We start from the raw sequence: 21,138 nt of genomic DNA on the forward strand, positions 1-21,138 counted from the left end.
GAAATAATACTATCAATCTCCTGTATTAAAAAATAAACTATGGAGAAAATGTAGATTGTTGTGATGGTATAATTTGATCCTGGAGATTACTAATGTACACTAAAGTATATTTTATTTGAATCTAAACTAAAAACAAGTCAAATACTTTCAGATATTGGGCCATGATTCAGGATTTCATAGGTATGCATCAGAATAGAATACAGCTCATTGTGTTGCATAGGAATTGCCATACTGGATCAGAGAAGTGTTCCTCCTAGTCAAATATCCTGTCTCCAACAGTGGCCTAGATGATCCTGGGGAAGGTGCAAGAAACTCCACAGTGAAGTAAACCAAGGTGAAGTAAAATCTGCCCCCCATGAAGGTATCATCTTAACCCCCTGATAGTTAGAGAGTGGCATAAATCCTGAGGCATGAAGTTTTATATCCTTTGCAGATTTCTTTTCACACATATTATAATTGTGGATATTCTTGATATCCATATAATTGTCCAATTTTGCTAAATTGTTTGCCTCAACATCGCGTGCCAATATGTTCCACACTTTAATCACAGATTGAGTGAACATTTTTTATCAGTTTTGAATTTGCCACCTCATTTAATTGAATGCCCCTTTGTTTTGTTGTCCCTGCTTAGTAACACAAAGAAGCTTCCAATCTACTTTCTATACACCATTAATTATTTATCATGTTTAGTATAGCAGTACCTACAGGCCAACCAAGAATGGGGCTTTATTGTGCCGGCACTGTACATAAAAGAAGAGCCAGTCCCTGTCCCGCAGCATTTACAATTTAACAGACAAGACAGACAAAAGATAGGGGGAAAGGATGCAACACATGGGCACGGTGAGCAATGTGATGGCTGCAGATGTCCCATTAGTTCCAGATTTTTTATTTTTATTTTTGCTTTGTTATTTAATTCCTTTCCATTGAGTTATATGAGGAGGAGATTAGCTACATGGAAAGAAAAAGGAAGCAATTAGCACAGGGCAGAGAATGCTCACAGTGAAAATTCTAGTAAGCAGCTTGATGACCTCATCAGTGTCCTTTGGTCCCTCCTTGAGCTGCTTTCTGCAGCTGCTGTGATGGCTTCCTTCCTTGGCTGTTTGTTCCCTGCAGTTTCTTTCCAAAAAGGTACCTGACTGGAGGCAGGGATGTGCCACATAGGTCCTAGTGCCACCACAGAAGACATCTTCCCTGCAACATTCTGGTTGTGAGGTTTGAGTGTGCATTCTAGTGATCTAATATGGCCCTGTCAAGGTTCCTTCCCCACTCTGAACTCTAGGGTACAGATGTGGGGACCCACATGAAAGACCCCCTAAGCTTATTTCTACCATCTTAGGTTAAAACTTCCCCTAGACACAAAGTCTTTGTCCTTGAATTAAGTAAACACTGCCACCACCAAGTGATTTAACAAACAATCAGGGAAAGGACCACTTGGAGTTCCTATTTCCCCAAAATATCCCCCCAAGCCCTTACACCCCCTTTCCTAGGGAGGCTTGAGAATAAACAAGTTGAGCACAGACCAGCTTGGGTTTCTTAGGATGCTAGAAACCCAATCAGATTCTTAAAAAACAGAACTTTATTAGAAGAACAAAAAAAGGATAAGAGAACAACTCTGTAAGATCAGAATGGAAGATAATCTTACAGGCAGTCAGATTTAAAACAGAGAATCGCTCTAGGCAAAACCTTAAGTTACAAAAAGACACAAAAACAGGAATACACATTCCCTCCAGCACAGCGAATTTACAAGCCGAACCAAAGAAAACCTAACACATTTTCTAGCTAGATTACTTACTAACTTTACAGGAGTTGGAGGGCTTGCATCCTTGATCTATTCCAGCAAAGATGTCACACAGACCAACAAAAGCCTTTTCCCCCCGCCAGATTTGAAAGCATCTTGTCCCCTCATTGGTCATTTTGGGTCAGGTGCCAGCCAGGTTACCTGAGCTTCTTAACTCTTTACAAGTAAAAGGACTTTGTCTCCGGCCAGGAGGGATTTTATAGCACTGTATACAGAAAGGTGGTTACCCTTCCCTTTATATTTATGACAGGTCCCCATTATTATAGTGTCTGAATGCGTCACAATCTTTAATAATCCTATTCAGACAACATCTCTGTGAAATAGGGAAGTACTATTATTACTATTTTACAGATGGGGAACTGAGGAACAGAAAGGCTAAGTGACTTGCCTACATCAATAGAGGAATGGAGAATTGAACCCGGGGAATTGATCCCTTCTGTACAGGCTCCCCCTTTCCAAAATTTTTTTAATCTACTTCCGAATGAACTTAAACCTTTCTTCATGTTTTTTTAAAGCAATAAAAATATGTATTATTCTCATCTTAAATATATTTAAAAAGAACTTCTGCTTTACACATTTTTACTACAATGAATCTTAAGTAATCATTAACAACAAAATATTTCAGATACACAGATGGGTCAGACACATGAGAATGTTAGACTCATTTTTAATAACCAATGTATTACATGGGCTGAACAACACTTGTGTAAATTTACTGAAATAACATTTCTGTTTCTTCACATTCCAATCAATGTAAGCACATTATCACTTATAAATGAGAAATTCTACAGTTGTTGGAGAATACTATACATAAACTTGATCTTTCAAAATTCAACCATATGAGTGAAAGGTCCATTTGTATCCAGTTTTAACACCTGTCTGTTTCCATATGTGCCATACTTAACAACAACACCTGCTTCAGCACATTTCGTATTAGCAGCCAGTTCTTTTTCACACAATGTTACAAAATGGGAATAAAGCTCCATCCCTTTTTCTTTTTCAATGTTGGAATGATACTGCATATTTCTTCCCTTCAGTCTACCACCCAGCGTAGCTTGGGGTATTATTAATAAGTTGCCTGGTAAATCCAGAAGAGAAACATACTTTCCACTTTCAGTTTCACTTAATTTAACATTCAACAGTGTATTAACTGCAAAACAAAAAAAATACATATTAAAAAATGTACTGTGTGTCTAAAATTAACCTTAAACCTACTATAACTGTGAAAAGCAATATATTAACAAATACTTCAGTCAGGATGGCTAAGAGAACGTATTCAAATAAAACATTTTAAAATGGTTCATTACAATGTCTATATTTGAACTTTAATAATCAAATTACATAGCAGAGCTGTGAAGAGAAATTTATATTCTAAGGTGAAAAAAAGCTGATTAATCAATCAATGCATACCAGGCAAATATTATATCTCCATACAGTTTATATTAACCACAGATTAGTACTTTCCATACTGAAGAAAGATTTTGTATATTGTGAAGAACATAGGAGATATCTGTATTAACTTGATTTATTAATACATCTGTGGACTTGATGGTTATTGTGCCGTGGCTAACTCTATGGAACCCTGACAGTTAATTCCAACTCCAGCTTTCACCAGGACTCCAGGAACATGGCTTTGCCTGGTGTTCAAATGGCCAATACACTGAATCTACTATGGGGAGACAACCTCTGACCCCCTCTGGTGAAGAAGTGCATAAACCAGTTTAACCAGGTTCAGGAGCCCTGATGGAAATCTCACGAGATCCTCAGGCAGGAACTCTTGAACAAAGGAACTTTGAAATGAATAAAAGACAGCCTAAGGGACACTGATTCGGGAGTCAGCCTGTCAGAGACTTCTGCTTATCTCACCAAGCCCCAGTATTAGGGTTGCCTGGGTTAAGTGGGGCCTACTTAAAATGGCAAAGAAAGGCTAAGTACAGGTAAGAGAATACATGTGCAGGCTTTTGTTATTTTTAATCCTTTTCTCTCTGGTATATACCCTGGACCAATAAATAATACTTGTTTTGAAGTAGCTGTCCTGAGTCAGTGTAATTTCACACTAGTCACAAACTTCCAGAGAGAAGTCAACAGTCTGAGCCAAACCCTCTTGGGCCTGCTGAGGTAATATGGCTCGTAAACAGGGGGTAGTGCAGAATAGTCAATCCCATCTGAAGTGAGGTGAATGTGGGACTCCATTCTGAGAGAAGCGTAGTTGTAGGTCTGTCATTTGAAACAGGTGCCCACAAAGAGACTGTGGGAGAGGCCAAAAGTAGAGTTCATCCTTGACCCATGATATATACAAACAGGCGATCAGAATTCCATTTACCTTATACCCCTTTTTCCACAGTATGCTTATTATAGAACAGATCATCCCCTCATTTCTTTTCTCCCTGCTCTCCCCCACCCCACACATGGGATACAAGGATGGGAAACCCATATCATCCTTCTCCAAACCCATGTAAATTTCTCTGAGGGCTGATGTTTGAATGAGGTACAGGTGGGATTATGATCCAGAAACCAGATAGTCTTTTAAATAACTTTAAAATTCACATAAGGAAAATGTACTACTAGAAAAATTGCATAATTAATAAAACAGACACTGTGCCTACATGGGGAAGACCAGGGTTTCTCAAATTGGGGGTCCTGACCCAAAAGGGAGTTGCAGGGGGGTTGCAAAGTTATTTTGGGGTGGGGAGGTTGCAGTATTTACCCTTACTTCTGTGCTGCCTTCAGAGCTGGGCGGCCAGAGAGCAGTGGCTTGCTAACTGAAGACCCAGCTCTTCACATAGCAGCGCAAAGTAAGGGTGGCAATACCATACCATGCCATCGTTACTTCTGCGCTGCTGCTGGCGGTGGCTCTGCCTTCAGAGCTGGGCTCCTGACTAGCAGCCGCTGCTCTCCAGCTGCCCAGCTCTGAAGGCAGCACTGCTGCCAGCAGCAGCGCAGAAGTAAGGGTAGCAGTACAGCAACCACCACTACAATAACCTTGTGACCCCCCCACAACTCTTTTTTGGGTCAGGACCCCTACAATTACAATAGCGCAAAATTTCAGATTTAAATAGCTGAAATAATGAAATTTACGATTTTTAAAATCGTGAAACTGACCAAAATGGACTGTGAATTTGATAGGGCCCTAAAAATAACCTGTCGGGTCACTGGAGTCCCAATAAGGACAAGGATTGAATGGCTCACAAAGAATGAGCCATTCCTTAAATCACTGTCAGATTATGTTAGTGGGCAGTATGGGGAAACTTGTACTGCTGCTGCTGCCCTGGATGTATCAGTTTTGCTATGAAAAAGTATTTTGTTCTCCAGTGATAGCCCCATGGAATTTTCACAAGCACAACATTTCTTTTGTGTTATATTGTTTTAACACACACAAAGATTTAAACTTAGTTTAGGATCACAGAAACTTCATGCCCTCCCACACAGAACCCAGGACCTAAGAGAGATAATTCCACAGAATTCCTCTTCAGCAATTCTGCATCTGTGCTTTTGCACAGTGGGATCTTTCTGCTAGCATTAGCAAATAGCTTGAAATATTCTGTGACCACACACTTTTGGCAAACTGCTCGTATATCACCATTGTGCAAAAAATGCTCCTAAGCAAAGAGATAATTGTAATGCATGGGTAATCCCATCCCTACTTCTAAAAACAGGGAAAGTGAAGAAATGAAACAGAAAATAAAGGATGAATAGGATGGTGACAGAGGAAAAAACACCATTACCAACTGACCTTATTCCTAGCATCTCCATCCTAAGGCAAATATTAAGACTTATGCTGTCAACTATATACCTAATATTTCTGATAAGAAAAGGGAAGGAAATAATTCTACCCAACTCCTTCTGCTGGCTCACGGTGCATCATCATTTTCAATATCCTGAATATACAGTCAGGTTGGTATTAAAATACTCCTAATTTATTAGGAACTGAAGGTCATGCCATGTGTCATTTGAAAGGTTATTTTCCCTAGATGTTCAACTCCATCTTGGATCCAAGTCATTCCCTTAACATCCATATAAGTAATATGTCACACAAGGAACCATATGATCATAATGTATTAGATTTGCTAGCATGTTATTGTGATGGGGTATTCATTCCACACCTCACCTGAAAAGGTTAAGGTAGCAGGGAAAGGGTTAATTAACCTAACAGGCTCCCCCTGGGGAAGAATTAGGGTAGATAGCCAAGCCCTTAGAAGATGAAGCTCAGGTGAACAAGTGTATGCTGGGCTGGTACAAAACCAGCAGGCTGAGAACAAAAGGAGGCTGCAGGGGAAGTAGTCTGCAGTCACTACCTGGGAGGAGGGAGGTGTGCTTAGGCCTGGTCTACAGTACGCGGTTATTTCGGAATTAGCCGAGTTACTTCAAAATAAAACTGATTCCGTCCACATGACCAAACCATTTTTTTCGATTTAAAGGGCTCTTTAATCCGATTTCTGTACTCCACCTCGGCAAGTGGAGTAGCGCTAAAATCGAGATTACAGTTCTGGGTTACAGGTACCGTGGACGCAATTCGACGTTATTGGCCTCCGAGAGCTATCCCAGAATGCTCCCTTTCAACCGCTCTGGACAACACGCTCAACTCCGATGCACTACCCAAGTAGACAGTAAAAGCCCCGGGAACTTTTGAATTTCTTGTTTGGTCACCATCAGCAGAGGTGACCATTAGCACAGTCCACCAGCACAGGCGACCATGCAGAGTCCACCATCACAAGAGACCATGCAGTCCCAGATTCGCAGATGAGCTCCAGCATGGTCCAAACGGGAGGTACTGGATCTCATCGCATGTTGGGGAGACGAATCTGTTATGGCAGAACAATGTTCCAAAAAAAGAAAAGCAAATACGTACGCTAAAGTCTCCAGGACCATGACGGAAAGAGGCTACTCCAGGGACACAGAGCAGTGTTGTACAAAAATCAAGGAGCTCAGGCAAGCGTACCAAAAGGCCAGGGAGGCGAACGGGCACTCTGGGTCACAATCCCATACATGCTGCTTCTACCTTGAGCTTCATGCAATTATGGGGGGTGACGCCACCACTACCCCACCACTGTCCATGGACACCTGCAAGGGGGGAGTAGCATGGAGCGAGGAGGATGAGTTTTTGGAGGACAAAAGGAGGAGGAGGAAGACAGTGCACAGGCGGCAAGTGTGGAATCCGTTTTTCCCCCTAGCCAGGAACTATTCTTAATGCTGGAGCCAATAGCTTCCGCCCACTCCCAAGGCAGGCTCCCGGATCATGACCCTGGAGAAGGCACTTCTGGTGAGTGAGAGCTTGATCAGAGCCACGTGGTGGGGGGTAGGGGGAAACCCAGCTGCGCTGGGCTGTTCGTATTTAGTTTAAAGGGCTCATCCCTGCTCAGAGCCTCAACGGAGCCATGCGTTGGGGGGGAGGGGGGAGGGTATTGTGTGAAGCGATCATCCCAGAGAGCCCGCAGGTCCTCCTTTTATATGGCAAACCCACCAGGCATTGCTTGCTATGGGAAAGGGGGCCCAGCAGTTTGAAAGCATTGAAATGAATGCGGAAGACACAGAACCTGTGTGCCCCTAGGGCTTACCATGGCTGCCTGCAAGCTGAGTTCTGTTGCCCGGCTGCATGTGATGGCTTACTCACACCAAAGTGGCAGGCACTTCAGTATAAGAGGCAAAATGCGACCTTGTACAGAAAGAACATGTGCTGTGTACTATGAATTGCCTGTTTCACTGAGAAACAGTGTCCCCTTTGTTCTCTAAAATGTATCTTTTAAAATACTACCCTCCCTTTTTCTCCTACAGACTACAGATTAGGGACAGCTACAGACTAGGGACCAAATGGCTAGGCAGCAGTTCTGCGGAAAAGGACCTAGGGGTGACAGTGGACGAGAAGCTGGATATGAGTCAGCAGTGTGCCCTTGTTGCCAAGAAGGCCAATGGCATTTTGGGATGTATAAGTAGGGGCATAGCGAGCAGATCGAGGGACGTGATCGTTCCCCTCTATTCGACATTGGTGAGGCCTCATCTGGAGTACTGTGTCCAGTTTTGGGCCCCACACTACAAGAAGGATGTGGATAAATTGGAGAGAGTCCAGCGAAGGGCAACAAAAATGATTAGGGGTCTGGAACACATGATTTATGAGGAGAGGCTGAGGGAGCTGGGATTGTTTAGCCTGCAGAAGAGAAGAATGAGGGGGGATTTGATAGCTGCTTTCAACTACCTGAAAGGGGGTTCCAAAGAGGATGGCTCTAGACTGTTCTCAATGGTAGCAGATGACAGAACGAGGAGTAATGGTCTCAAGTTGCAGTGGGGGAGGTTTAGATTGGATATTAGGAAAAACTTTTTCACTAAGAGGGTGGTGAAACACTGGAATGCGTTACCTAGGGAGGTGGTAGAATCTCCTTCCTTAGAGGTTTTTAAGGTCAGGCTTGACAAAGCCCTGGCTGGGATGATTTAATTGGGGATTGGTCCTGCTTTGAGCAGGGGGTTGGACTAGATGACCTTCTGGGGTCCCTTCCAACCCTGATATTCTATGATTCCTCCTGCAGCAGGTGCAAATGTTTCAACATGGCCCCTATCTACTCCATCCCAGAAGCTGGTCCAGATTAGAAGGTGGAAAAAACGAACTCGGGACGACATGTTCGCCGAGCTCATGCAATCCTCCCACAATGAGAGGGCCCAGCTGAATGTGTGGAGGCAAACAATTGCGGAGTCGCGTAAAGCGTTACAGGAATATGAAGAGAGGAGGGACACGTGTGATGAGAGCAGACAGGATGCTATGGTCAAGCTCATGGGGGAGCAAACTGACATGCTCCGCTGTATGGTGGATCTAATGCGGGAAAGGCAGCAAGACCACAGACTGCTGCTGCAGCCCCTGTATAACCGCCCTCTCTCCTCCCCAGGTTCCATAGCTTCCTCACCCAAATGCCCAAGAACACCGGGCAGGGGGAATGCTACAGGGACCCACATAGTCAACCCCAGAGGATTGCACAAGCAGCAGAAAGCTGGCATAGCTGAAATTTTGATTTGGTTTCTGGACTTCTCCTTCCCTCCTCCTCCGCCCTCCTAACCCAATACCCCCCCCCCCCATCTAGCTTCTGATTTCTCTCAATGTTTTGTGGAACAAATAACAAAGAATGGTTTTTAAACAATTGTGACTTTATTTCCTTTCATATATCTAGGGGGCAGGTAACTTTAAGAGAAACACACACAACTGTCACACCGTACCCTGGCCAGTCATGAAACTGGCTTTCAAAGCTTCTCTGATGTGTAGTGCGCCCTGCTGCACTCTTCTAATCGCCCTGTCGTCTGGCTGTGTGAAACTGGCCACCAGGCGAGTTGTCTCAACCTCCCACACCGCCATAAAAGTCTCCCCTTTACTCTCACAGATATTGTGGAGCACACAACAAGCAGCAATTGGAATATTGGTTGTGCTGAGATCTAACCGAGTCAGTAAACTGCACCGGCGCGCTTTCAAACGTCCAAACGCACATTCTACCACCATTCTGCACTTGCTCAGCCTACAGTTCAACTGCTCCTGACTACTGTCCAGAGTGCCTGTGTACGGCTTCATGAGCCATGGCATTAAGGGGTAGGCTGGGTCCCCAAGGATAACTATAGGTATTTCAACATCCCCAACAGTAATTTTCTGGTCTGGGAAGTAAGTCCGTTCCTGCAGCTGTTCAAACAGACCAGAGTTTCTGAAGATGCGAGCATCATGTACCTTTCCTGGCCACCCCACATCGATGTCGGTGAAACGTCCCTTGTGATCCACCAGTCCTTGCAGCACCATGGAAACGTATCCCTTGCTGTCTATGTACTGGCCGTCCCGGTGTTCCGGGGCCAAGATAGGGATAAGCATTCCGTCTTTCGCCCCGCCGCAGTTAGGGAACCCCAGCACATTAAAGCCATCCACAATGGTCTGCACATTTCCCAAAGTCACTACCCTTGATAGCAGATGGTCAATGATTGCGTTGGCTACTTGCATCACAGCAGCCCCCACAGTAGATTTGCCCACTCATGATTCCCAACTGACCGGTAGCTGTGCAAGCTTCCACAGGTCTATGGCCACTCGCTTCTCAACTGTGAGGGCTACTCTCATTTTTGTGTCCTTGCGCTTCGGGGCAGGGGACAGCAAGTCACAAAGTTCCATGGAAGTGGCCCTACGCATACGAAAGTTTCTCAGCCACTGGGAATCATCCCATACCTGCAACACTATGCGGTCCTACCAGTCTAAGCTTGTTTCCTGGGCCCAGAATTGGCTTTCCACAGCATGAACCTGGCCCAATGCCACCATGATCTCCCAATCGCCACATGCCGTGCTTCTAGGAATGTCTGTGTCCATGTCCTCATCAGTATAGTAATTGCGCTGTCGTTGCTTCCTCGGCCGGTTTTGTGGATACTGCACATACTGCTGGATAATGCGCGAGGTATTTACAATGGTCAAAACTGCAGTGGAGATCTGAGCGGGCTCCATGGCTATGGCGCCTGCATGGGTAATCCTGGAAAAAGAGCGCGAAACATAGGAGAACAGAGTGGCAGCGGAAGAGGTGCTGTTCGGTTCATGATAGCTGCAAAAAGGCAGGAAATGGTTGTCTTCTGTAGCTTTCACGGAGGCGGGAGCTCAGGACAAACAACATGGAGAAGCTCGGTAGCGCGGCAAGAGCAGGAGAGCAGACTTGGCGGCGGAAGCTGTGCTGCTCAGTTCACGATGGCTGAGCAGAGTTGGCAGCAGAAGTGTTTGATGAGGAAGAAAAAGAGTAGATACTAGAGATTACATAGGAAGACGAGAGCAGGAGAGCAGCGGTGCACGGTCTGCTGAAAGCAGTATGGCGTCTGCACGCCAAAAAGGCCTGAAACGATTTTCTGTCATAGCTTTCATGAAGGGAGGAGCGACTGACGACACACACCCAGAAACACCCGCGAGAATGTTTTTGCCACATCATGCACTGGGAGCTTAACCCAGAATTCCAATGGGCGGCGGGAACTGTGGGATAGCTACCCACAGTGCACTGCTCCGACATTCAATGCTAGCCTCGGTACTGTGGACGCACTCCGCCGAATTCACGCGCTTTAATGGGGACACAAAAGACCAAATGTATAAAATCGTTTCCGAAAATTCGAATAGAATAATTTTGAAATAATTTCATACTGTAGACGTACCCTTAGGCACTCCGGCAAGAACCTGAAAGACGTGAAATAGCCACAGGGAGAAGAGGGTGCTCCACTAGTAACCTTGCGGGGCCAGAGCTGGAAGAGAATATAGGAAGGAGCACAGGAAATAGTAATGGGGTCTGGCAATAAGCAGACTGTGGTTACTGATCAGAAGGTCCTTGTACTGGAACACAGTAGTGGGTGGGTCCTGGTTCCCCTACCTGCCACTGGCATAGTCCTGAATTAGAGGACAGTCTGAATTAGAGGATAGTCCTGAATTAGCCTGACAGTCAATCCTGAGACACTTTGATACGCCCTGAAGGGGAAACGCATATAATGACCTGGGCAGAAGGCCAAGTCACAAAGAGGGAGCACAGCGAGTCCCAGAGAACAAAAGGGACCGTGGTCAGAGAAAATAATGAAGAGGGTATCAGTTCTGAACAAAGCTAATCTCCTGAGCAGCCAGAAGGCACCTTCACAGTGAGAGAACCCCATTACAGTTATTAACCAGACTAAAATCAGTTTACATTGAATATACCCACTCTTCCAACAGGGTCCACCACTAGTGCATGGGCACAAGATGAGATGCAGACACCTGTCAAATGGACTGAGGAAGAAAAACTCAGCTCACAGGCAGGGAGCTTGATGTCATCAAGCTTGATGGCCTTCTATACAGAGTTTCTATACAGAGCTACTGCCAAAACAGTCACTGAAAGGAGGACAGCAATGGAGACTCATGACTGGGGAGATACAAGGTAGAACTCAGAATAAAATTACCAGCTCCGAATAATTTCAGTGTGGAGTAAATTTTGCAATTTACAGGTTCTCATTTACAAAGTTTCTTTTGAAAGATATTGTTCTTATTGCTCTCTCCAGTCAGACCTCAAACTGGGCCTGATTCTGTAGCTTCTTCATGCATTTAGCTGCTGGATAAACAAGCCCATTGTTTTTTGCTTATCCCTTATTGTAAGAATACCAATAATAAAACATACCCATTTTTGGAATTAGTTCCTCACTGGCTCCTTTGAAGAAGCATATGTAGATAACCAGTCCTCTTTGGATCTACGAAAGATTGCACACACAAAAAAAAAAAGAAGAAGAAAAGTATTGTGTATATGTTTATATATCTGTATGGTACTTACTAATATAATTAAGACAATCCATTATCTGTACATTAACCCAAATTTAATTGCAATTTACAATATATTAATACACAGGCTAAAATTAAAAGCAGATATAGAATTCTTCCTCATGCTGGGATCCAATGGCACAGAAACAAGTCCACTGCATGGTGAATGGGGGAAACCCAGAAGGGGTTACGGAATAAGATGTTGTGAAACAAGAGTATTTGGGTGATGGAAAACTCATTTAATTTCAGAGCCTCTTCAAGCAAGTCTGTCTAGGAGACGGGAAACCCCTGATTTCAAAACTGAGCAGTCCAAGATCGTTCGCCTTGGAATGCAAGTAAATTAGGGTGGAACTACTGATATCTGTTCCTAGAAGGCTATGACAAGACATTCCTATGAACTGGATACGGTGGGCTGGCCTAACAAGCCATTATACCTGAAACTCACTTGTTATAGAAACAGAACAGCAAACCAAACTAAACAGATTTCAACCCAGACCTAACAAATGGAAGTGGGTCATGGATTCTGGATAACAGCTAGATATATTACACATATTGTGAGCCGGAACATTAGAACTCTATTGACTCCAGACCAGACTGAGCTCATAGTGGAGGAGTTAAGGAAGTTACAAGCTTCCCTTGCTGCCATATGGGAGACACATTGGCTGGGCACAGGAAAGCTGAGAGTTGGAAACTACACTTTCCTTTATTCTGGACACTCAAGTGGGCAAATTAATCATAGAGATGGCGTTGCTACAGCAGTGAACAAGAGAATAGTTACTTCAACAGCTGGAAACAATGTCTGAGCGGATTGTCATAATAAGATTTACTACTACAATAAACTATGCATAATTGTGATCCGCTGTTATGCACCAACAGAAACAGCAAACGAAGAAGAAGAGGATGTGTTTTATCAGCAGCTAGACAACAATCTAGATGAGATTTCTTTGATTATGGGAGATCTGAATGCAAAAGCTGGTAGCAGACATGGTAAGCAAATGAACAGTGCTGGACCACATGGCATGAAGACAGGAAATGATAATGGGGAAAGATTAAGAACTTGCTATGAAATGCACAGTCTAATTATTGATTGTACTTTGCTTCCTCACAAAGACATGCACAATCGTTTCCGAAAACATGGAACTCACCAGATGGTCAAATCAAAAACCAGATTTGATCACATTATTATCAGTAAAAGGCATAGTCAAACATTGTTGGAGGTTAGATTCTATAGAAGTGCTGAGTGTGGCAATGATCATGAGTTACTAATGACAAAAGTTAAGATTAAGTTAAAGTCCAAGAAAAAGATGGGTGCAACTGGAGCCAAATTTGATCTTGACAAATTAAAGGGTAGCTCTCTGAGGGAAGCATACAAGGTGATGGTTGGAGGATGTTTCAGAATGTTAATTTGTAATGATGAAGAAATGTCACTGCAGACCAGATGTGAAATATACAAGAAAGCAATGCAAAATACAGCAGAACTACTGCTGGAAGGCATAAGCAAACAAGGAAAAGCTGAACAAGCAATGAAACAAGAAAATTACAGGAAAAGTGTAACCAAGCCGAGACTACTGGAAAAGCAGAGGTAAAAGCTTTATGCAAAGGGGTGAAGAAATCACAAAGACTGGATAAGAAATAGTTTTGGAAAGAAGAGGCTCAATAACTCGAGGAGGCATCAAGAAAACAAGATATGAAAACAATAGACAAAAAGGGTAAGTTGCATGGAAACATCAGCTCAACATGCAAGCAGTAAAATAAGCTACTGGTGGACTGACAAAAAATACTCAAGTCATGCCGGACGTATGGAAGGAGCATTTTGATAAAGTGCTAAGCACTGCAGATCATTCAGCTGCAAGCATTCTAAATGTGCTAGATGAACAAGGCAGCTGGTAAGGCAGAACGGATATCAGCACTGAATTACCATCAGAAGAAGATATAGAAACAACAGTGAAACAGTTAAAAATAGGAGTAGACAATATAACATCTGAGTTGGTAAAAGTTGGCAGGACAAGTGCTATCACAAAATTAGGAAGAAAACGTTACTAGTTGTGGGAGCAACAGGAGATGGCAGATGACTAGCTAAAGGTAATAGTAACAATCTTAAAGAGAGGAGATCCTAACAATCCAAATAATTATAGAGGTGCAAGCTTATTGTCAGTATTGGGAAGAATCATGATGAAAGTAATTTTCAACAGATAAAGGGTAAGTAGTAGGCAAGGAACAGGCCAATGTTGCATTGATCAGTTATCCATGCTCCAATAGTTGACGGGAAAAAGTCAGAAAGGGGATTAAAGAGTTTGCTGTTTTCATTGAGTGCATGAAGGCATATGATTCGGTTTGGAGGGAAGCATTATGGAAAGTAGCAAAATCACATCAAGTTCCAGATGAGATCACTACAATTACAATAGCTATGTATGAAGACTCCTGCAGTGTGGAAAATTAAGCAACTGGTTTAAGTAAAAATTTGGTGTAAGAAAAAGGGGCATGAAATCACTGTCACTTGTCATCATGTTCTTAAACTGGACATTAGGACTATTACCCGAATTGGAAGACATGAGATTGGACAATCTATTTAAACTCCTTAACCTATACAGAGGACAACAACTGGCAGACACATTTGAATTAACGATGATACTCTTTGCTACATTGGAAAACTGGTGTAATCAACTTGGCCTTACAATAAATGCCAAGACGACAAAGTGGTTGCATCTTGGAAAAGGGACAAGGGAATGAGTGTTTAAATGCAGCAGCAGTGGAGTCATGGAACAAACAGAATCTTATATGTACCTAGGAATCTTGATCAGTGTTGGTGGTTCCATGAAGGATGAGATTAAAAAGAGATGTGCCATACTCACAAGTGCTGCACAGGAACTAATGAACTTATGGACTGATGAAAGCATTATATTTGGTACCAGAGTGAAAATTTATCAAACTGGTATACTAACAGTACTACTCCATGGTCTGGAAGCAGCTGCATTACATGAAATAGACATCAGAAGACTAGGGACACAACAGAGATGACAGTGCTTTGAAAGAAGCAGTTCTAAAGTGGAATGATTTTAAGACAAATGAAGTTAGAGAGTAGGGTGTGAAATCAGGGTATAGGACTGACTACAATCAAAAAGATTACAATGTTAGGCACACTGCAGAAGCCAAACAGATGGTAGGATAGCAAAGAAAATAATGTAAAAATAACCAAGGTGAGTTTGACCTAGAGGCCAACCACTCACTAGACGCCGGGACATTATATGCTGGGACATGACCAGGCTGGGCTTAATGGAGAACAAGCCATGGACAGGTATGAATGGTGACACTGTGTATTCAAAGATGCTCTGAAATGAAAATAAGCAGCAGAAACAATTCATACCTAATGGATTTGATTACTTAATTTCAAGGCAGAAAATAACCAAAGCTTTTGTCCTGTCAAACATGCAAATAAGTCACTTTCAGTTTAAATATGAATTAATTTTCATTTGAAATGTGATAATCACAGTAATGGCTAATTTAGTAATGTCCTATACCTCCGGACATTAACATAATATTCAATCACATCACAGTTTTGTAAAAACACTCTCAGATTGTTAAACACAGAGACCAATATCATGACAGAATATTTAAAACTATTGAGAACATAAATTTTGTGTTAGTAATAATTTACTGGGTCTTCGTTTTTTTTATTTTTGTGTTGGAGAGCATGTAAGTGGTAACATTATAGTAAGAAACACAAAGGCAGAAATTCATTACTGCCCTCTAAAGAAATGTTATGCTAAGGGATTCAGCTCTTTCCATACTTTTTGCTGTGGAGTGACTGGCTTTTGCCTCATCTTGAAATACCAGTGAAATGCCTAGGGAAGATAAAAGAGCAGTGATCACTGAAAATACACTTTATGGCTGGAAGGGACCTGCTAGTTTATATAGTACAATTCCTCATGCAAATTCCTCTACTGGATGTTGCTCTTTCACAGATTTAGGTTAAATAATTTAAAACTTGAAATAAGAGATTTATTTAAACAGCATAACATTCTTGGAAAGGTTTAAATCACAACATATTGTAGTTTATCCCTCTTTTCTGAATATGTAAAAGGACACAGTCAACAATCATATTTCCCTCTGAAACTTTATCTATTCTTGTTACAACAAATCCCTAAGATTACTATAATGGAATGATAAGGAAAAAATATTTATGTTAATTTATTTTGTGCCTAGCCAATTTTGCTGTTTTCCTTGTACTCAGATGCTGATTCTGTAATATGATTCATGCAGGCGGATTTCTGCACCCACAGAGCCCCAACAATTTCAATGGTGCTCTACATGAGTGCAGGGGTCAGCCTGCACACATCACATTGCAGTGTGAGGGCCTTATTTTCTCTGTTATTTATGTGGTTCTTTTGCAAGGGGAGAGAAACATTTTAAAAGCAGTTGTAAAATTATTCTAAAGCAACAAGAACTGGTAGCGGGTGGATTCAGGGGCGGGTATAGAACATGAATTTACTTTTAACTCTGTCTTTAAATTTATATGTCTTTTAAACATGTGAGCACTTCTACCTCTCTTTTTTTGTCTAAGTGCCTATGCCACACCTTTTTGGACTTTGTGTTTCAGCAATCTTGTCTAAGAGGCTACAAAATGATTGGGACCGGTACACCTGAGTTAATCTAGCAAAAGTGCTCACTGACAATAACACATATCACCGCAGAGTCTTGCAGTACTTTCACAATTATCTGAAAGTCATTTGTGTCCATTATTTGTGTCAAGTGCCACAGCCTAGCATACGTCAATGCTTTAGCTCAAGCCAAGTCTTACAGGATACAGGCCTGTAGGCCTCTTGCATGACAGCCCTTGCATATGTTGCATATAATGCATAGATGGAGCTGCAGAAAGGGGAGGGAGTTAGGTCTATAGCAACTGCCCCAAGGGGAAACTGAGGTACCCCTACAATATTCAGAGGAAACATGAAAAACATTCCCACTTCATCACAATAATCAGGGATGCAGGCCCATGCTCTGCATGTCCTGAAACCATCCTTTGACTGCCAGATGCTGGGAGTGGACAATGGGATAGTTCAATGAGTCATTGCCTGGTCTGATCATTCCCTTAGAAGCACCTGGCATTGGCCACTGTCACAAGACAGGATACTAGATTAGGAGGAGGATTGGTCTGACCACCAATATTTACACCACTGGTAGACTGACTCAAAACAAAGTTTTGACAATAGGCCAGAAATTCAGTTAGAATGGAAGTCAGATGATCCAACAGAATAAACATCTGCTCTCAAAATGAGAAGAAAAAATTAGAATTAAAAATTCAGGGAATCCCAGCAGCAGATAAAACAACTTGGGAAACTGCTTAGAGACTCTATGCATTCAGATACAGTGATAAGGGATTCTTTGTTTCTAAGGGAATATATATAAAATGTTTCACTGAATTAGGTCTCAGAGATTATCTACACTGGCAAGTTAAAGCGCTCTAACTTGCTGGCTCAGGGGTGTGAAAAATCACCCCCGAGCGCAAGTTTGAACGCTTTAAAGCGCTAGTGTGGTCAGGCTTGGCTCCCAGTGCTGGGAGCTAATCTCCTCGTTGAGGTGGATTACCAGGAGCACTGGCACCCGTGACCGCTTTGAAAATTGTAGTGTCGACATAGCCTCAGTAGGTTAGATCAGACAAAGAGGAGATGCATTGACGAGGCATTGGAATGCCTGTGCCTTTAAGGACGCAGCTCTGGGAAGCCGATGCTGAGAGGTGCTGTCTGTGAGAGGGGAAATAAAAAAGCCCCTTTGCCCCCCACCATTTTGGCAAAGCACTGGTGTCTCAGTCCCACTGGGGTAACTGTTACCCCCTGTGCCCCTGCCTGGGCTGGGTTTCGCCCTCTGTCACCCTCTGCCAGCGCCTCACCACCAGCTTAACTCCTGCTCCTCCCCCCAGCCCTGATTTTGCCCTTTAGCCCCTCTCCTAATCCTGTCTCCAGCTGCTTGACCCCCCGCACCAGTCAATTTCCACCCCCTGCTCTGACCCTGGGCACCCCCCTTCTCCGATTTGCCCCCTTTGCCACTTTTTAACCCCTGTAAATAGCAGTCAGCAGATTTTTACGGCTAGTAAGGGCAGGGTGAAAGGCAGGGGGTTCAGCACATGTTACTGGGCATGCTCAGTTCGTCTGTCCATACAAAAAAGCCACTTTGTTCAAATAAAAAAGCCTCTCGCCCCCCGCCCCCAACAAACTATTTTGCAAAGCACTGGTGTCTCAGTGCCACTGGGGTAACTGTTACCCCCTGTGCCCGGTTTTGCCCTCTGACACCCTCTGCCAGCGCCTCACTCCTGGGCTTAACTCTGCCGCCTCCTCCTCCCCATCCCTGATTTTCCCTTTAGCCCCCCTCCTACTGCTAATGCCTCCAGCTGCTTGACACCCCCCCCCGCCCCGTAAATTTCCAACCCCTGCTCCGCCCCGCCCCCTTTGCCACTTTTTAACCTCTGTCAAAAGCAGTCAGCAGAATCCTACGGGTGTCAGGGCAGTGGCTTCAGCAGATGAACTGAGCATGCTCAGGACACCGTCAGTCGCACATTCCTACGCAGCGGCCCACGTTACACTGCTCCCCAAGGAGCAGAGCCAGGCCGGGCAGGCGCGTGGCTTCCCTCGGAAACACGCTGCGCTGCGCGCCGCTCCCCGCGCAGCAGGGCTGGGGGCAAACAGCGCGGAAGCGCCGAGCGGGCTCAGCCCGGAGAGAGGCGCTGTCCCTGCCGCGGCAGCCCGGAAGGAGAGGCGCGATGGCCCGGCCGCTGCGCACGTTACCTCCACCCACTCGGCCCCGGAGCCCGGCTCGGCGGGCTTCACCTGCAGCCGGGAGGCCAAACACTGCTGCAGAAGAGCCCGTGCGCGGGGCGGCGCACTGGAGGCGGCCATGGCTGGCAGCGCCGGCGGGGCGACTGGGCAGCGCGGGCTAGGCCAGGCAAAGGCAGGCACCGCCCCGCAGCCGCGCCCGGAACCGGCGCTGACCCGGGAGGGCGTGGGGGCATCGGCCAGTGCCGCGGGCAGCTCCGCCCCGCTCCTCTCCCAGCTGCGGGGGGTGCGGAGCGAAGAGCCTCGTTCGGGCCCCGCCCAGAGGCCGGAGTAGCCGGCTGGGACGGGGCCCTAGGGTCGAGCCGCAGGTGCTGGGTGGCTGCAGCGTGGCGCAGTTCGTGGAAGCGGGGAGCTGGGGAGCTGATCCAGGACCGGCCTCGCCAGCCAGGGCTCGACAGTTTGTGTGAAATTTCTCCCGGGAACCGTGGCTTTATTTTGTTTGGGGGGGGATGCATGGAGAAGTGAAAAAATTTATTTGAGCATAAGCCTTCGTGAGCTACAGCTCACTTCATCGGATGCATGATGGGTTAAAAACATCACTTCTTCAGATGCATCTGAAGTGAGGTTTTTATCCACGAAAGCTTATGCTTAAATAAATCAGTTAGCCTTTAAGGTGCCACCGGACTTGTTGTTTTTGTAGATACAGACTAACACGACTACCCCCTGATATTTGACTACCTAATCTCCTTCCCTAGCAGGTGGGTGTGGCCCTCCTCTCTCCTGGTTCCTGGCTTGAGTTTCCTAGCCCCCATCCTTAGGGTTGCCACCTAGAAGATGTAGAAAAAAAGCCACTCATCACCCTGCCACACCAACAAAAAGGATCTGTGTGCTGAGTGCAGCTAATTATCACTAAAATGTTTTAAATCGGCTTCTCAACCTACTGGGCATGCCTCCCAAGGGAGGGGTGGGAGTATGCCCAGAGGCACCAGCTGTGTGTGTGTTTTTTTTTTTTTTTTAAAGAGCTCTGGCTGCCAGTCCTGGGTGGCTGAAGCTCATGCAGAAGGCGGACTGTGCATCCTGGAGGTGGGGATAAAGGGAACAGTTGGAGCTTTGCAGCCTCAGGGCTGACAGCTGCAGTCCCATCACCAGGGATCAGGCTGTTGAGCTTAAGCTGATGGCTGGACATCCACAAGGAAATGTCAGTAAGGCTGAGATTTTAATTTGGGTTGAAGGAGACAGGTCAGGAGTGAAGAAGTAGATTTGTGAGTCTTAGACATCTTTTTTTTTCTGCTACGTAGAATTAAGTTCACCTGTAATAAATTATTCTGTTCAATCCAAATAAAGGTGAAAACTGATATTTTTCCCAGAGAATGTATTTATGTATGTTGTTGCCTCCAGGCATATAATTAAGTTCCATTAGTACTAATATGACCAATATGTATATAGCATAGCCCTAAAATTGAAGCCATGTAAGAGCTGCCTTTTAAATGATAAGGAATGGAAAATATGCTCACTTAATATTGTCCTTCAGTGGGAAAATAGTATATGCTAGAGAATAGCATGCTGGTTAATTTCTGTGAGGAGAAGGGAGACAAGTAATTACTCAACTAAATATTACGTATGTCTGCTCTGATTTCCAATAAACATTGTCCATGATTGATTGTGTTTCATTTGGTTAGAACATTCCTTTTTAAGGTTGCAGCTGCTGACAGCATGCAGTGAGTGGAAAGGAACAAAAGGAAGTGATAGGTTTCAGAGTAGCAGCTGTGTTAGTCTGTATGCCACAAGTACTCCTGGTTTGTTTGTTTTTTTAAAGGAAGTGATGTTAGATACAAAGTATGGGAAAGAATTAAGATCAACAAATTAAAAATGTATACAATTTTCACATGTTTCCACTTGCTTCCAGGAAAATTTGGAAGCATTCTAATAATTTCTAGGTCTCTGCCAGGTTCCCACCTATCCTAATAGTCACAGGACAGTCCCTAAAATAACAGAGCGGTTCTGCATTCCTCAGACCCTTAAAGTGGGACTGTCCAAGTTCTGATCTGTATCAGATCCAAAGCACTTGGGCCCCAATCCTCCCTTGAATTCCCTCCCAAAAGTAACTCTCTGAGTAGATGGAGCCCCAGAAAAGTCAGTGGGGCTCAGTGTGGGCACAGAGGTCCACCTATGCAGAGCTCATTCCAGGATCAGGACTTTTATTGGCTTCATTTTCCCCAGAATAATTACAACACTGTGTAATAAATTTGTAACCTGCATGAGTGCTTACAAGGGACAGATCTTTATTACCTGGCCCCAGTCACGTGATATGGGCCAAGGTT

General features: G+C 44.3%; 1 protein-coding gene across 5 annotated transcripts; it reads right to left on the minus strand.

The window, feature by feature from the left end:
• Window positions 1-1,618: 1,618 nt before the first annotated feature.
• DTD2 (D-aminoacyl-tRNA deacylase 2) lies at window positions 1,619-20,425 on the minus strand. 5 transcript variants are annotated; one of them, XM_084631466.1, is made up of 4 exons: window positions 18,872-20,425; window positions 15,839-15,892; window positions 11,914-11,983; window positions 1,619-2,948 (listed from the first exon to the last, which is right to left on the minus strand). In XM_084631466.1, exons 1-4 carry the CDS (start codon window positions 18,938-18,940, stop codon window positions 2,623-2,625), a joined length of 519 nt encoding a protein of 172 aa, XP_084487592.1. In that variant the 5' UTR covers window positions 18,941-20,425; the 3' UTR covers window positions 1,619-2,622. The 5 variants fall into 5 exon arrangements, with proteins under 5 accessions (XP_084487592.1, XP_084487594.1, XP_084487591.1 ...); XM_084631465.1 differs by having other exon boundaries at window positions 2,404-2,948; window positions 18,830-20,424; XM_084631469.1 differs by lacking the exon at window positions 18,872-20,425 and adding an exon at window positions 18,509-18,811 and having other exon boundaries at window positions 2,406-2,948.
• Window positions 20,426-21,138: the final 713 nt, after the last annotated feature.

The sequence above is a fragment of the Lepidochelys olivacea genome (assembly GCF_965140295.1).
Source record: "Lepidochelys olivacea isolate rLepOli2 genome assembly, chromosome: 6".
Taxonomy (NCBI): domain Eukaryota; kingdom Metazoa; phylum Chordata; order Testudines; family Cheloniidae; genus Lepidochelys; species Lepidochelys olivacea.